The sequence below is a fragment of the Rhizophagus irregularis genome, chromosome 20 (assembly GCF_026210795.1).
Source record: "Rhizophagus irregularis chromosome 20, complete sequence".
Classification (NCBI taxonomy): Eukaryota; Fungi; Glomeromycota; class Glomeromycetes; order Glomerales; family Glomeraceae; genus Rhizophagus; species Rhizophagus irregularis.
This window is the reverse complement of record NC_089448.1, coordinates 740,636-757,203: the sequence shown is the minus strand read 5'-3', so window position 1 is coordinate 757,203 and position 16,568 is coordinate 740,636. Positions and strand designations below refer to the sequence as shown.

The 16,568-nt window shown below is 27.7% G+C and overlaps 8 protein-coding genes across 9 annotated transcripts; 6 read left to right on the top strand and 2 right to left on the bottom strand.

The window, feature by feature from the left end:
- Positions 1 to 4,724: 4,724 nt before the first annotated feature.
- Positions 4,725 to 5,712, top strand: OCT59_012810 (uncharacterized protein; the record flags this gene model as incomplete). The annotated part of the gene is made up of 5 exons (XM_066140384.1): positions 4,725 to 4,748; positions 4,823 to 4,912; positions 4,978 to 5,073; positions 5,145 to 5,229; positions 5,336 to 5,712. 5 exons carry the CDS (start codon positions 4,725 to 4,727, stop codon positions 5,710 to 5,712), a joined length of 672 nt encoding a protein of 223 aa, XP_066001269.1.
- A 388-nt stretch (positions 5,713 to 6,100) lies between these two features.
- On the top strand, positions 6,101 to 6,609 carry OCT59_012809 (uncharacterized protein; the record flags this gene model as incomplete). Its single annotated transcript, XM_066140383.1, has 3 exons — positions 6,101 to 6,187; positions 6,391 to 6,430; positions 6,488 to 6,609. 3 exons carry the CDS (start codon positions 6,101 to 6,103, stop codon positions 6,607 to 6,609), a joined length of 249 nt encoding a protein of 82 aa, XP_066001268.1.
- Positions 6,610 to 7,239: 630 nt separating this feature from the next.
- On the top strand, positions 7,240 to 8,204 carry OCT59_012808 (uncharacterized protein; the record flags this gene model as incomplete). Its single annotated transcript, XM_066140382.1, has 4 exons — positions 7,240 to 7,327; positions 7,564 to 7,693; positions 7,763 to 7,856; positions 7,959 to 8,204. The coding sequence occupies 4 exons, from the start codon at positions 7,240 to 7,242 to the stop codon at positions 7,974 to 7,976; spliced, it is 330 nt and encodes a 109-aa protein (XP_066001267.1). The 3' UTR covers positions 7,977 to 8,204.
- Positions 8,205 to 8,883: 679 nt separating this feature from the next.
- OCT59_012807 (uncharacterized protein) lies at positions 8,884 to 10,922 on the top strand (the record flags this gene model as incomplete). The annotated part of the gene is made up of 6 exons (XM_066140381.1): positions 8,884 to 8,992; positions 9,093 to 9,275; positions 9,422 to 9,475; positions 9,573 to 9,611; positions 9,691 to 9,720; positions 9,790 to 10,922. 6 exons carry the CDS (start codon positions 8,884 to 8,886, stop codon positions 10,920 to 10,922), a joined length of 1,548 nt encoding a protein of 515 aa, XP_066001266.1.
- A 332-nt stretch (positions 10,923 to 11,254) lies between these two features.
- On the bottom strand, positions 11,255 to 12,324 carry OCT59_012806 (uncharacterized protein; the record flags this gene model as incomplete). The annotated part of the gene is made up of 7 exons (XM_066140380.1): positions 11,255 to 11,262; positions 11,327 to 11,484; positions 11,546 to 11,608; positions 11,801 to 11,834; positions 11,957 to 11,990; positions 12,052 to 12,078; positions 12,286 to 12,324. The coding sequence occupies 7 exons, from the start codon at positions 12,322 to 12,324 to the stop codon at positions 11,255 to 11,257; spliced, it is 363 nt and encodes a 120-aa protein (XP_066001265.1).
- A 270-nt stretch (positions 12,325 to 12,594) lies between these two features.
- Positions 12,595 to 13,173, top strand: OCT59_012805 (uncharacterized protein; the record flags this gene model as incomplete). Its single annotated transcript, XM_066140379.1, has 3 exons — positions 12,595 to 12,690; positions 12,756 to 12,978; positions 13,145 to 13,173. The coding sequence occupies 3 exons, from the start codon at positions 12,595 to 12,597 to the stop codon at positions 13,171 to 13,173; spliced, it is 348 nt and encodes a 115-aa protein (XP_066001264.1).
- Positions 13,174 to 13,250: 77 nt separating this feature from the next.
- OCT59_012804 (uncharacterized protein) lies at positions 13,251 to 13,823 on the top strand (the record flags this gene model as incomplete). Its single annotated transcript, XM_066140378.1, has 1 exon — positions 13,251 to 13,823. One exon carries the CDS (start codon positions 13,251 to 13,253, stop codon positions 13,821 to 13,823), a length of 573 nt encoding a protein of 190 aa, XP_066001263.1.
- Positions 13,824 to 14,073: 250 nt separating this feature from the next.
- OCT59_012803 (uncharacterized protein) lies at positions 14,074 to 15,200 on the bottom strand (the record flags this gene model as incomplete). Of its 2 annotated transcripts, none has more annotated exons than XM_066140376.1 (8): positions 14,074 to 14,222; positions 14,297 to 14,332; positions 14,411 to 14,449; positions 14,523 to 14,579; positions 14,646 to 14,699; positions 14,828 to 14,853; positions 15,053 to 15,065; positions 15,164 to 15,200. In XM_066140376.1, the coding sequence occupies 8 exons, from the start codon at positions 15,198 to 15,200 to the stop codon at positions 14,074 to 14,076; spliced, it is 411 nt and encodes a 136-aa protein (XP_066001261.1). The 2 variants fall into 2 exon arrangements, with proteins under 2 accessions (XP_066001261.1, XP_066001262.1); XM_066140377.1 differs by lacking the exons at positions 14,828 to 14,853; positions 15,053 to 15,065 and adding exons at positions 14,771 to 14,787; positions 14,864 to 15,007 and having other exon boundaries at positions 15,164 to 15,180.
- Positions 15,201 to 16,568: the final 1,368 nt, after the last annotated feature.

Below are 16,568 nucleotides of genomic sequence, written 5' to 3'. Positions count from 1 at the left end.
ATGTTTTGCTTATAATAGGTATTTCATCTATTTCATCATCGCTTATCCGTGTTTAACTATTTTTAGATACAAATAAAGTTAATGGGATAATCTTATTCGTGTTTAGCTATTTTTAGAAATTAATCAATATACAACAAATATTCTTAATTATCGGGTTTTTTACTAGAACATAAAAAGTTTTATTATAAGTGCGAACTGCTGCAAGAAATCAATGCCCAATATTTTCCCAATTAGAGTCATCAAATGCATTTTCTTTATCAATTATATAATATCTATTATCTATTTTAGCAAAACCTATACAATGATCTAAACATCTTACATCGATAAATTCTTTTGATCTGAATTGAGTAAAATGTTTACATCCATATTCATCTTCTACAATTTTTGATGTTAATTGTACATAGGCTAACATGTAAACCTGATGGTTGAATTCATGGACAAGATAATAATTTACGATTCCATATATATCTACAATAACGAGTTGAGGAGGCGCATTGGGTCTGTGGGCAAGTTTATCTATTGTGCGTCTTATCTAAAAATATTTATAAATAAAATATAAAATCAATATTAAAATTATATCAAAAAAATAAAAAAATAGCAATGATAGTAATCAAAGATTATAAATTTTACCTGAGCACAATAATTATTTCTTGCAATTTTATTATTTCTTTTTTATACAACAGCTACTAATATATTGTCCATCTGAAGTTCTTAATCTTCCATATCTTACACCATAATTATTAACCTCCTAAAAAACGAAATTATTTTGTTATTGTAATGATGAATTTAAAATTAAATAAAATAAAGCTTTATATTACCATTTCTAAATCATTACGATTTATATTGCTTGATCCTTCGTAAAATTTAATCAGATGTTTGTGTTCTTGGCTTAGCAGAGAATATTGAGTAGAAGGGGAATAAAATTCTTCTTCATACCCTTCAGTACTAAAGACCCGTTCCTTACTCCATTGTTTTAGCGGTTTTTCTTTGAAAATAGCTTTTGAGATAGAAAAAAATGGTAACATATAAAATTGCTGTAACAAAGTAAGCATATTTGCAAGGTTGCTATATGGCTTGATCTTTGATTTAATGAGTGGTTGTAATATACCACACACCCTTTCCATAGGAAACTGCCAATGGGTCCAACTAGGGCCACAATATTTAATAGAATCTGCTACATGTAAGAGGTAATGGAAACTTATCTTACATGCTGCTAAACGTTGGCCATTGTTCTGATAATACTCTCTAAAATAATTAATCATTATTTTAATTATTATACAATTATAAATTATAAGACAGAAATCATTACCTTTCATAATAATCTGAAAATTTTTTAAGCAAAATTTGTACATCATCAATTTGTTCTTCAGATATTTCAGGTTCTAAACAAAGCTTTACAGACTTCACAAAGTTTGCCCATCCTTGAAGATGCCTATTATGTAACGAAAAGTAAAATTTACTTTTTGATTAGTTAAAAAAATTTAAAAATGTATTAATTTAACTTTTTACTTTTTATTAAAATACCTTTTATCCAGATACACCTTTAGTAATGGTAATGAAAATAAAATTATCCAATTTCTCCATTCTACCGCTTTGTAACCATTATGATATTTAAATATGTCACGTGGAGGGCGACCAATTTCAATAGGCATATCTTTTTTTACTTTTTCCATTTGTATGCCAATACTTTCCCACTGTGATTTTGATAACTCATAATCACTAGACAATAATAGATTGTTATAAAAAAATTTTCCACTCCAATGTGCATACATTGACGGTGCCACATTCTCGAAGAATAAATGCATTATATCTGTTGGGAAAGACCATGGAAATAATAATGTTTGTAATTTTAACAATTCACTGGACCCTTTAATTCCTGTATAGTAAAGTAATAATAATTAATACAGAGATGTAAGTATACTTTTACTTTTTTTCTCAAGAAAATCATACCTGTTTCTCTGATCATTTCATCTTTTCGATCTTTATTCGTTTCTTCTTCAATTAATTTTCCCATATTGATCGTGTCATCATGATTTCTTATATTGCAAAAAGCAGATGATGGATAGTATATGTGTTTATTTGATGGGTGACAAGTCCCTTTTATCATACAAAAACGACAACCTTTATACGAATTGTGTCCAGAGAGGTTTAAGCTTTTGCTTAACGCTGGAACATCCCCCGTCCATGTTAATAAATGTGCGCGTAAAATAAAAGGTTCATTTGTTCGTCCATCTATACATTGAACTCCTTCTATAATATTTAACAAAATAAAATTTCAATTATAGAAAAAATACATTTTTATTAGATATTAAAATTAGCTATACCTTCAAGTTCTTGTAATTCTTTTATAAGAGGGCATAAAAAAGAATTAAAATTCTTTGGCGAACGGGGACCTGGTATTATCATTGTTACCAGTAGATTTTCTTTTTTTACACGAATAGAAGGATGAAGATTATTATTTATTAATAAGATGACCCAACAATCATCGGTTCGTTGTTCAAAGATCTGATATCCATCACATGTCCCAGATAGTGCAATATCCCGTTCATCTTTAAAAAAACCCCTTTGTAATAAATCCTTATATAACCTATTGAAAGAAACATATTTTAATGGCCTTTTTTTTAAAAAAAATTTACTTTAGTAATTAAATTATACTCACAATCCATCAAAGATATCAGCATATATTTCCTCCTCTCCTTTGTTTTGGGAATAATTACTTCTATATTGTAATTCTTCGGCTCTTTCTTTATTCTTGTATTGAATTATTAGGCGTTCTTTTACCGAAAAAAAAATGTTGTATTTACAGGTTTGCCATTATCATCAAATCTGTTTTCACCACAAATAGGGCAACTGGCTAAATTTTCATATGATGATGTAAATGCAATACAACTGTTTTTGCAAGTATCGTATCTATGAGGTTCAAAAGGAACTATGCTATTGATTTTTTTTTCAACTTATAGATTGTTAAATTAGAATTAACATTATCAAGTATTTTGTTGAATGCGATGTCAGATATTGAATGGAGTACTTTTGTATGTAAAAGACGTAAACCTTGAATCAATTCATCTAAAATAAATAAATATTATTATTCTATCAAAATTAAAATCAATAAACATAGTATTAACTGTACCATCGTTTATGTTTGTCATTTCAGATTCCTCAAATTCTTTATCATCATCTGTTAATTCATCATTCTCTTCAGAAATATATGCACTTGTTTGTGAACAATCACTTTCAGTTTCTATGTCTCCTTTATCATCTTCTTCATCACAATCTTTATTATCAAGACTTTGCCTATCACTATTCTTATCGTAATCTTCGTTATTAGGAATTGGATTACCATTATTATAATCTTCGTTGTCAAGAAATGGCTCATCGCTATCGTCATCATCATAATCTTCTGATCTGCAATTAACATGATTTTGATGATTATTAAAGTATTATTATAACAATAATGTTTAATAAAAGTAAAATTTACTTTTTTTTATAAAACAATTAATTAATTACCTTTTTGGTATGTCTTTTAAAATTACAGGAACATGATCGTTATTTGAAATATTGCTTTCTGAACTTGTATCTGATTTATCCGATTCATCGTCTTCGAACTTTCTTTTTTCAGCTGCGTTACAACTTGAAATTGATTCACTATCGCTTTTTGTTTCTGATCCGCTTTCTGCTTCAGATTCATTAATTTTTTCAATATTTGCTTTTTCTCTTTTTTGATGTTTTTTAAAAGTTTTTCTAGTAGACAACCACTTTCCGTTACCATCTTTAGAATTTATTTTACAAATACGACAAGAACAAAGAAATGGCATTTTGAAACGTGATAGAATTTATGTAACGATCTATTTTTATAAACAATCACATAGTTTGTATTACATGATTGTATTAAATTTACGCATTAAAGTTAGAGGTTGTGTTACAAGATTGTGTATCGTTATTAGAGATGATATAATAATGACAATATTCGTAATAATTATACTGATTGTATTATGAGCAATGGTTCACACAAAGCCATACTAATTGTTCAAAGCCTATTATGAGCAACGGTTCATATAAAAGCCATAATAATTGTTCAAAGCCTATTATGAGCAACGGTTCATATAAAGCCATACTAATTGTATTAAGAGATTGTGTTATGAGCAACGCTCGTACTGATGACCGATAAATTGAATCATTATATTTTATGTATTATTATCAATGAAGTTAATTTAACCGTGTTAATACTGACAAGAATGTAGTCCTAATACTTGTAATAATCTTTCATTAATAATTTCATAATATAATTTTCATGATATTTTTTTCTTTATGACACCAACACTACAGTGAAATGCAAAAGTTATATTTAAAGGTATAAACTCCCTCTCACCAATTGTTCGCAAGGCTCTCAATCAGTCAGAACCTAAAATAAAGTTATATCGGTTATTAGACATGTTTGATACTGGTCTCCTTAGTGTCCTCGAGCTGGGCTTTGATGCATAAACGAGTCGTAATATATTATTCACAGGGGTAATGAGTCAGTTTTTGGAGAGGCACTTTGTTAGACCATCAGGACAGAAAATCAGAAAATGGTGTCGAACAACTATAAATGGTATTTCGCGATCAATAAAAAATAAAAATAAACAACGCGTCAGTCGCGTCACGTTTAAGTATAAAGTATAAATACATGCTATCTTTAGTGATTCTTCATTTTTTACGCATTTTTTTAAAAAAATTTAAAAAAAATGGAACAAACACCCGAAACTGAGGTATAAAAGTAAAAATATAAAAATATTTTTAATAATCTATAATCAAAAATTCTTACTTTATTACTATATTATAGCTCAGGCCCATATATAAGCCTACGTCTAAATATAATTTACAAGATGCGTTAGGATTAAAAAATGAAAAGCAACGCTGGCTTGCTTATTTGGTAACTATTTATTAATTTTTAATAAAAGATAAAAATTGTTTTTTAATAGTAAAATTTTGTAATAGGAGATAATGCGAGAATGTCTCTACGAAAAGAATGTAGATTTTACCGCCGATTATAGGAGTCAAAAGCATACAATAACTGCACAAATAGTTCGTTCTGTAAATATTAAATTTTAATTTTCGTCATTTCTTTTTTTTTTTGAAGTATACTAAAAATTATTATATTATAGTTTAAAAAAAAGGCTCCTGACTTCCCTATAACCGCAGCCGATTGGGCTGTAAAGGAGATGCTTGTTAGTACTATACAAAATAAACGTAAGTTAATAATAACTTTATTTATACCTAGTTGGTTTATAGTAGAAATTAATTATTTCATTTTATTTATAATAGGCTATTATCTGAAAAAAAAAAAATGAATTAGAAAATAATTTAAGAGTTCCACCACAAAATTCTCCAGCATTACAGGACCGTCCTCCACCATCTCCTCAAGCACAACAAGATCCTCCTTCTCCAGTTGAGCCTTCTGATGAACAAGTTCAGATCCGGCCTCCAGTTGAGCCTTCTGATGAACAAGTTCAGATCCGGCCTCCAGTTGAGCCTTCTGATGAACAAGTTCAGATCCGGCCTCCAGAACCACGTACTGATGAACAAGTTCAGGTCCGGCCTCCAGAACCACGTACTAATGAAAAAGTTCAAAGTGATCCTCCAAAAAGGGTCCGGAAACAACGTGTAAATGACAAAGAAAATCAAAATAATGTCCCCAAAAAAAGAGGAAGAAAAGCAAAATCAAGTAAATAAATAAACTTGATCTCGGAGATGACAATTTCTTCGTTCTTGTATAAAACGAATCATACATAGTTTTGACTTAATTAGTTCAATAAATCTTGTTATGATAAACTATTGGTTAATTCATCTTCTCATACACTATATCAGTATTCGGCATTTCATTCGAATTAAATTAAAAATTTGAAGACGTTTAGATTACCTCCGCATAAATAATTTGAATTGTGTAACGCGTAATTTGTCCACGCCTCATTACGCAATGTTTAATTGTTCTAATCATTAATAAATAATCTACACACTATAAATTACTTTGATAAGAAATTTTACACATTTAATCTTTTTTGTTCTAAAAAATCGCTTAAATCTTATAAATACCTTTCCCTTCAATTATGATAACTTACAAATGAAGATGGTTCACAAAAGAAGTCAAAATAAATTACAAGAACGAAAAAATAAATCCTTTTCGAATAATAAAAGAAAAAGAGATAAGGTGAGTGAACACTTGAGAACCGCCTAGAGTGGTTACTAGGTTCGCCCGTAGTTTTTCAGATCTTTTAGATAGCTTTTTTTATTTTTTTTCTTCTATTTTTTATTTTTTTATTTTTTTATTTTTTTTTGGAGGGTTTAATAAAAGATGGAGTATATAATTGTATTCGGTTGTTATCTGGTTTCTAATTAAAAAAATTGGTTTAGGTCAACTCTTTAAACGAAACAATTGAAAATAAAGATAAAGGTAATTATAAATTATTATTGTATAAATAATATATATCAATTACTAACATTTATTTAGAAATTACACAATTAAAACGGCAAAAAACATTTGCCGTTGAATTATATCAACAAAAGTTAAACCAAATAATAGAAATAGAAAATAAATTAGAAAATAATTGCAAATGTATAGAAAATGAATAATTTTGTTAATAAATTATATGTTATTATAATTCAGTTCTCCCAACTATTCTGTTCCCCAAAGAACTACGTGAAAAATTTTTTTTTTGATGGGAGAAAAAAATGATATGTTCCCATATGAAATAAAAATGATATATCTTCCATACGAAACAAGTTTTGTGAGAAAAAAAATCATTTTTTCACGAGAAAAGGAGTTTGTCAAACAAGATCTGCTACTTTTACGTAATTACTAATAGCTCATTTATTTAATATTTGTATAATTTATAAAATAAAATACGAATACTGACAAAAAGTAAATTTTACTTTCAGTTAACAACCAGATCGGCATACTGTACTATTCCGATTAAAGTTTCTAGCACGTTGTTTGTAATTAATTTTGTACTTTTCTTTGTCCCCATTTTTCCCATTTCACAAAAAATTCATCAGATCTTATCGTTCTCGTGTATTTGCTAAAATCCTTCTTTTTGAAACATGTATTTTCTCACGCATTTTTTCCTATATATACAATCCAATTACGTAAAAATTATTTTAAGTTTTCGTAACGTCTAAAACTGTGGTCTGCTTGGAAGGTTTTAGCCTGCCGAGATAGTTTTAATGATAGGAATAACTTTTAATTTATATAATAGATTCACGATGGTCAGACACCGCTCTCAACGTTCGAAGGAAAAACGAATTGCTCGCATTAAGAGCAAGAGAGGAAGTGCTCGTCAGGTAGTTGCAGGTGGGTTCCTCTCTATGATATCCTGGGGGCTTAGATTGTTCTAAAGAGGGCTTGTGGACGTTTGTCCTGAAATGATCCTGTGGACGTCTTTGGATTGTTCTAAAGGTGACTTGTGGACGTCTGTTCTAAAACGAATCTGTGGACGTCTAAGCGGTATCGGTGTCAACCTAAGATGGAGAAACCCGCTTGGTCGAGCTGCGCATAGATCAAGTTAACCAATTTTTTTCCCCCATTAGATTACATAAAGGAATTGGAAAAAAAGGTGCAGGAACTTCAAGAGCAAGTGAATGGTATGGATCGGGCTTACAGAGATGACCAGAGAGAATTGCTGCGGGTACATAATGAATTAAAGAAGGCAGAGAGGAAGTAAGTAATCAACTTTTTTGCTAATAAGTTTCCTTAAATTAATATAATTTTTCACTTTTATTTTATTAGGATTACTCGTTTAGAAGGGGAGGAAAGGGATGAAGAAGGCCAAGAAAGAAGACAAAGAAGGGGACAGGGACGAGGGAAAAGGGGAAACGTTGTTGTAAGTTGTAAATATTGACGTGCTTGGTAAACTAGTTTTAAGAATGAAGGATAAAATCTAGCGCAAAGAGTAGTGACAATACAAAGTGCAATAAAATTACAGGTATTGCGAATAAAATGACTAAAGAGCCAAAAGACAGCGAATAAAATGACTAAAGAGCCAAAAGACAGAATGAAAAAAAGAAAGATATAAATGAATGTAAACGAAAATGATGCAGACCTAACCTGACGTTATACATTATATGTTATACTGTACGAACCCTGTTGTGATATTAAAGTCAATCGGCAAATATATATATATATATTTCAAATAAATCTTAATAAAAAAATCAACGTGTAACTGAATGATAAATTTTCTTTACCTGAAGATTTTTTTAGGTCTCCCGGTTCGTAAGACGAAAACGTCTAACGTAATGATTCAATTTATGATCGCATTGCACATTGCGCAAGTTTAATAACCCACCTATTATTTTTTTTATTTATTTATTATATATCTAATAATTATTTTCACACGAGAAAAAAAAATTTTTTGTCAATCCTAACTGTTACATTCTGCTACCATCAAAATTGTCATTTTTTTTTTAGTGAGAAAATTTTTTATTTGCGGAAAAAAAAATACCGAATGGGAGAAATGTGGATGTTGCACAGAGTTTAATGTGTCACGCTAAGGTGGTGGAACATCATTATTATAACACAATTAAATCTTACGCGTGCACTTCCATTTTTGGTTCATCAAATCCACTTTGCCATTAAAGTATAAATACACCGCTTCCATTAAAAGATGTAAAGATGTAATTCAATATCGAATTACATATTACGATTAATATGTCCAAACAAAAAAAATCGAATTACATATTACGATTAATATGTCGCAGCAAAAAAGCCATGAAATAGAATTACATATTACGATTAATAAATTTATCAAAAAAAAATTAAAAATTCATTTTTTGATTTTTCTTTCTCTAATTCTCTTCTTTTTTTAAAAAAATACTGAATTCTTTCTACCACCTTTATCGCAATTTTAAAATATGGACTCTTTAAGATCATTAAAAATACCAATTATCCAGCTGCAAAAAAGTATTTTACCTTATAATTTTGATTCTGGAGAACAACCCGAAACAGAACAGCCTGCAACAGGTTTGCAAAGTTAATTATTTATTTTGTATCTAATTCTAATAAATCAATTAATATCTACTTCAATTTTGAATCAATATTTCATAATTGGATATATTTAAAGATAAACAAGAACCATTGGTCCTAATAATTTCTCCAAGTGTTACAAGTGACGATGGTTCTTCTGGTTCTCCTAGTGTCGGGGTTGGGGTTTCTGAAACTTTTAGTAATAATGGCACTAAAAAACCAAATATAAATAATGAATTTGGCAATGATGATAGGAATGAAGAACAGGATCATGGTCAAGGTTAGTTTTAAAATTAATATGATTTTATATTTAATATATGTGCGAACACGGTATAACAGTAATATTAAAGTTTATTAAATAGTTATTAATTAACACAATTTTATTTACAAAAAGTAAATTCCTTTTTTCTTATTTATATTTTATAGATGATCAAGTAAAAGTATTGGATACCAATACTGATGATGCTAACGAAGATTTTTGTAAGTTTCAATTTATATCTTATAATCTTAGTAATTTAGAGCAAACAGTAATATTTAAATTTATGTTTATTATTTTCTATTTATTGTAATGTATAAGGTTCAACCCAAAAAAATGATAAAAAAAGAACGAAAATTGGTAAATTTTCGCATTTTTTTTCTTACCTTGTTGATTAACAAAAGAGATACTTACTTTTTGTTATTTTAAATTATATTAGATACCTCGATGCGTAAAAGGGCTAAACCGGGTATTGTATAATTCACAGAAAGTAAACTCTGAAACTTGAATTTGAAATAATATATATATTTTTCTTTAGACGAAAAAATATTATTGGCCATTAATAAGATCGGAGGTCCCACAATAGATTCGTTATTATATTCATTGAGCAAATTGAAAAATACCGGAGTTAAAAGTGTAACAATGAACTTGGTTAATAATAATATACGATTTATGGATTCCACAGGAACATTAGTGATAAAGCCAAATCACGTTAACTCCGATGATATAACAATTAATGCCAGTTTTCCTCATTATGATTATAATCAAGCCTCGGATCTCAGCTTCGAGGCAAATATTATCGAATTAAAGAAATTCAAAGAATTGGATATGGCAAGTATAAGATTGGCGGAAGATTTGCATAAGCTGCTAGGTTATATTGGTAAATTGCCAAATAATCCACCTATACGTGATAGGTCAATCTTCAGTAAAAAAGAAGAGTATAGAGAAGCCCTCATTAGTCATTTGGAAAAGATTAATTCAACACAAGATTTTCAATCTTTTCGTGGTACTCAACGTATTAATTTGATTTCTGATGACAATCAAAAAAGTTGCAGTTCTTTTAAAATTTTACCAATTCGTGTGCAAGAAAAGACTTCATCACTTACTGAATTATCTGATGAATTCAAGAAGATTGCAAAAGATTTATCGGAGGATATATTTTTATCCGTAATGGGAGAAGCAAATGAGCAAGGAAATAAAGAAATGGCCAGACGCAAGGAACTAAGGTTTCATGTCGGGTTTTTTAAGTCATACATACAATTACAGGCTTTTTGTGAGATAAACTTAAACAGAAAACAATCAGAGACGACAAAATCTCAAGCAAAAATATTAATTGCTCAATTTTACCCCTTAATTTCTTTACCGAATTTGGAATTGATGCTTCAGCGAGCACCACGTATATACAGGTTACTAGAAGTAGCCAATTTTGATTGGCGACTTTTAGATTCTTTCGAAGAATTAAGCGCATGTTTTTTTAAGAGTGGAGTAAAGACGGCAATTAACTTTGAAATATGGATCAATTTGGTCCGTACAGGCAAGCTGATTAGTTATGACGAAGAATTAAAAACTCAAGAAAGAAATAGGGAAAACAAGAGGATTAAAATTGAAATTATTAAGGAATATTTTGATATTTCAGGGGTTAATTTTGACGAGATGGTTGGTAATGAGTAGGTAGTAAACAGAGAAAAAAAATTTTTTTGCAGTCAAATAGTTTTGCATTATAATTAGAATGAATTTATATTATAATGATAAAAAATGGACTCGAAAAGCGTTGCAACCTCCAGATTTATAAATTAGCATTATAAGTAATTTAGTAATTTTACATGAATAAAAGGCTAAATAATATGCAATCTTTTATTGTTTGCGCATTCTAACATTTGCTAAATAAACTTGCTATAATTGCTATCGTTTACTATCATAAATAAATAAATAAATAAATCAATTTGTGGCTTAGCCTATTTTTACATGAAAAAAACTCCGATATGTTATTTATGTATACGTTTTTATGTATCTAAAAAATTAAATGTTAATTAATGATCTAGTTTAAAATTTTAAATTTATAATATTAAACATACCGTCCCATATTTTATTCTCTTTTTCTGCTGTTATTTCAAATTCCTCAAAACCATCATACTCTTCAGAAGTACCACTTTCTGTCTCTGAATTATCATTATCATAATTATCAATGATCTTAAAAGGTCCATAATCATAATCATCAAGAATTTGATCATCGCTAAAGTAATTATTAGGAAAATGTAAGTTATATTTTTTATTATAAATAATCGATCAATTACCTTTTAGATGTATCTTCTAACACTGAAGGAAATGGAACATCAAAGCTTTGATTATTACTGTCACTAAAGTCATATTATAACAACAATTAGTAAATTAGTAAAAGTAATTTTTACTTTTAGCAATGACAGTACGATATATTAGCTAATATTTTAGGAGGTATAATGATAATTTTAATTATTCGTAGATAAAGTAAAAAAATTGACTATGCTGATTTTAAATAAGGGCAATTTTAACAAATAAGGGAAGGTTTTCACTTTGACAATCTCAATTTAGTGTAGCGAGAGGTCCCTGACAATAGGAGAAATAATGGTAAGACAACAGTAAAACAAAAATTTTAAAAAACTTTCGTCCATTGATGAAACTTACCGAAAGTTCATCATTCCAAAAATATGTTTTTCTTTCATATTTACCTAAAGTCCATTCCAAAGTCCAGATGTTCTGATTCTAAAAACGAAAAAACGTTAGTTATAATATTTTTAATATAAATACATTTACACCTAATTACCTGAAAGGCCGTTCCAAATGGTTTTTTCTTTCAAGTATCTATATAGAAGGAAGACATAAAATAGAGTAATAGATTGATTAATATACGTGAAGTATGAGTCTTCAGAAATAAAAATCAGCAAAAACAATGTGTATAAATAAGATAGAACAAGTATCGATATGCGCCCAGTCTTAAGCCGCAGGATCCTCTTCAAGAAAATTTTATTTTCTAGAAGAAGAAACCTGAGTCTTGGACGATACCAATCCTATGTATGCGCTTAGTTTTAAGCCGCATGATTCTCCTTAAGAGAAGAAACCGAAAATAACTTAACAATTAATAAATTAAAATTTAACTATGGGCATAATACTGGTGTAATGATGAAAAGATTGATGACATAGTAAATCATGTAAAATTTCTTTTTAGGTCATATTAACGAGGATTTTTTTTCCTTTTTTATGTATTCAACCGCAATATGGAGAATCGTGTGAAATTTCTTAATGAACTGCAAATGCTTTTAACTCTCTTTTTTCCTTTTTTTTCAACATCCAATTTTATATCGTAAACATGGATATCTTGCCAGAAATCGACTTAAGTGAGAACAGAATTACGAATAATACAATTGACAAACTAATCGAAACGCTTAAAACTACCAAGTTCAAGGTTAACCTTATTATACAAATTAAGATATATTTTAAATATAAATCTAAAGTTTTTATTTGAATTAGAAATTGAACCTCGAGAGTGTCTTCACTAAAAATAACAAACAAGAAACTTTTGAAATTTTGAGAAAAATATGCGAAGTAATTAAAGAAAGCACAAATTTGGAAGAACTGATAATTAGTAAAAATGCACTAGGAAAAAGCGGTGCAAAGGCGTTAAAAGTTTTTTTAACTAATAATGTTAATTTAAAGCACTTGATAATCGACGACGCGGGGTTAGGCGAAGGAGGTACAGTTATATTAGAATCGTTATTGAATTCGAGAAGGAAAACTTCTTATTTAGAAACATTTTCAATAAAAGAAAATGTTTTAGGAAAACAGTGTTCCAAACTGCTTTCTATGGTTCTACATAAACATAAAATTACACTAACAAAAGTAATTTTGTCTCGAAACAGCTTTTATAACTCAGATCTTTGTCGAATAATAGAGTCTTTAAGTTTGTGTAAGAAGTTACAAATTATTAATCTCGAAGATAATTTTTTCACTAAAAAAACATCGAAAATGCTTAGTCGATCTTTGGCTAACTGGCCGGATTTAAAACAACTAATAATTAATGATTGTTTGATATGTAAAAAAGGTGTTATATATATTTTAGAGGCATTATTAAAGGGTACCAATAAAAATATTGAATATCTGGGGTTTCAATATTGTAGTATTGATGAGAATGGGTTCTATACTTTGGCAAGTATAATTAAAAAAAGTCTAATGTTAAAAGTGGTGGAAATCAATGGGAATTATTCGATTAAAAAAAAATGTATGTCAAAGCTAAATTTGGTCTCTAAAAAAAATGGAACCTTGATAAATGGATTTGATGATTTAATTAACGAAGATGATGAGGGAGAAGAAAAGGAGGGAAAGGAAAAGGAGGGAAAGGAAAAGGAACTGGACGATAATGAGGTAGAGGAAATTCATAATGACATGAAAGGGAAAGGTCATGATGGAAAGGAGGGAAAGGAGGAGGAGGGGCTGGACGTAGAGGAAGAGGAAGGAGACTATGATGAAAAGGAGGGAAAGGAGGAGGAGGGGTTGGACGTAGAGGAAGAGGAAGGAGACTATGATGGAAAGGAGGAGTGACTGATGATGAAATCATGAGTTTTATAATAATAATAAGATAGTGCCGTAGTACAGTTGCGATTTTATCGTAAAATTAAAATATTTTGTATATATTGTGCCAGCTGGCAACTTAATAAACATCCCATGACTTTAAATTTTAGCTGAAAAGTTAATTGAACGAATAATTTACTTACATTAATTATTCTACGTAAAAATCATTCATAATTTTTTATTTATTTTTTTTTACATTTTATAATATAAAATTATAAATTCAGTCTAATGTGATAAATCGGATACTATTATTAACCAAATTCATTGCTACACTTTTAACTCCAGTTTTTTTCAATTTGCCCAAAGAATAGAATAATGAATCTATAATAGGATCTCCAATATTACTAATAGCCAATAAACTTTCTTTGTCTAAAGAAAAAAATATATATATATTACTTCAGATTCAAGTTCACAAGTTTTGCTTTCTGTTAATTATACAATACCCGGTTTAGTCACTTTTTTACATATCGAAGTATTGCCTAATATAATTTAAAATACCAAAAAGTAAATATTACTTTTGTTAATCAACAAAGTAGAAAAAAAATACGAAATTTTACCGATTTTCACTCTTTTTTTATCATTTTTTAGGGTTGAGCCTTATATAGAAACAATAAACATAAATTTAGTATTATTGTTTGTTCTAATTATTAGACATAATTTGAAACGTACAAAAATCTTCGTTAGTATTATTGGTATCCGATATTTCTAATATTTCTACTTGATCATCTATAAATAAGTAAAGAAGAATTTTACTTTTTGTAAACAACAAAAGAAACGATGAAAAAGAACTACCATCACTTTCCCTAACATGTTTTTTGTTTGAATTTCCTTCGATATCTCGCGATGCTTATAATATAAATATGAAAATTGGATTAATAACTTTATAATAATTATACATAACAAAATCTCAATATTACTGCTATACCGTGTTCGCCTATATATTAAATATAAAATCATAGTAATTTAAAACTAACCTTGACTATCATAATTTTCAGAAAGACTTTACCAACCGTGCTATTAAGATTAGAAAGATCGATATTTTTAAAGATAATCCAGAACCATTTGTCCTAATAATTCCTCCTAGTATTACTGGTGGTGATGGTCCTCCTGGTTCTCCCGGTGGCATTGTTTCTGAAACTTTTAGTAATAATGCACTAATAAAAAACAAAATAAAAATAATGAAAATAATGAACTCTAACTTGGCATCGAAATCTATAATTATGAAATATTGATTCAAAAAAATTGATATAAAATTCGATTTATATTGCCACACATTTTATTTTTTGTTTTTTTTTGTTCTCATTTTTTACCTGCACAATTCTTGCATTTGTCTTTAGTTTTTGACATCTTTTTTCAAAAAATAATTCGTGTCTTTTAAAGAAAGAAAGAAATTTAGTTTATAAAATTAAATAATCTAATTACGTTATTTTATTTAATTTTTTGCCGATCGAAATATTCATGTACTCGATCAGAATATTTTAAGGACACATCATCACATACCAGGTCATTTGTGAAACCGATACGAATAGTATATAGTCCTTCCCGGAATATTTTAAAATATTACAATTCGAAACACTATTTTAAATATCCATTTGTACAATTTCAGTATATTTTAAGAATATTATATTAACATACCTAAATTACTGATAAATTACTTTTAAGGATATTTTCCATATCTAATCAGAATATTTTAAAATACCAGTCAATATTACATTTAAAAATTAAGTATATTTTTCGTATAATTTAAACTTATTTATTATTATAGAACACTATTTTAAATATACTGTTCGTACAAATTTCAGTATATTTTAAGAATATTATTACTATATAAGGATATTTTAACCATAAAACTAGTACAGTTTAAGGATGTAGACTTTTTATAGGGCAGGCAATCTTAAATCCAGGATTTGAACTTTTTCCCATCCTATATATTCACCTAATTTATTCAGTGATTATATAGAGTTGTAATTATATATAAGTTAATTTATTAATAAAAATAATTTATAGAACTGTAAATTAAGTAAAAATAGGTGCTTATAAGGAGGTAATTTTATGTAAAAAGTAATTATATGAAGATCTAACTATATATCTATTAATAGTTAATTAAAAAATAAAATAATTAATTAATTTTATTAATAATATATTTTTATTATTGCAAAAATAAAAATTGAAGTAAGATAAAATAAAAATTAAATATTTAATTTTAAAAGTATTTAAATAAACTTAAATTAATTAAATAGTTAAACTGCATTTTTAATCTAAAAATATTGTTTATTTTTTATTTATATATTTTATATATAAATTAATGTTACAATTAATTATATAATTTATTATATCATTTATTTTTATAATATTTTTATATTTTTCTTTTATTTATTTATTTTTTAAAAAAAAAATTTTATAAAATTTTATACTATATATTATATTTATTATTTAATATTTATTTTATTTTTGAAACTTTTTTATTATTACAGTTAACTTTTAAAAATTTTTTCAATACATAACCAAATATGTCAAATATCTCTTATTATAATGAATCAGCCAATTAAATTCTTTGAATTCTTTACTATAATCTTGTAGATAAAAACCTGAGGGTTCATTATATTAAGAGTGGCTGTATAAAATAATGCTATTTTTAAAAGTTAGTATAGAATATAAATATTTATAAATATAATAAGAATTAGTATTATACAAATATATATTATTTAATATAAT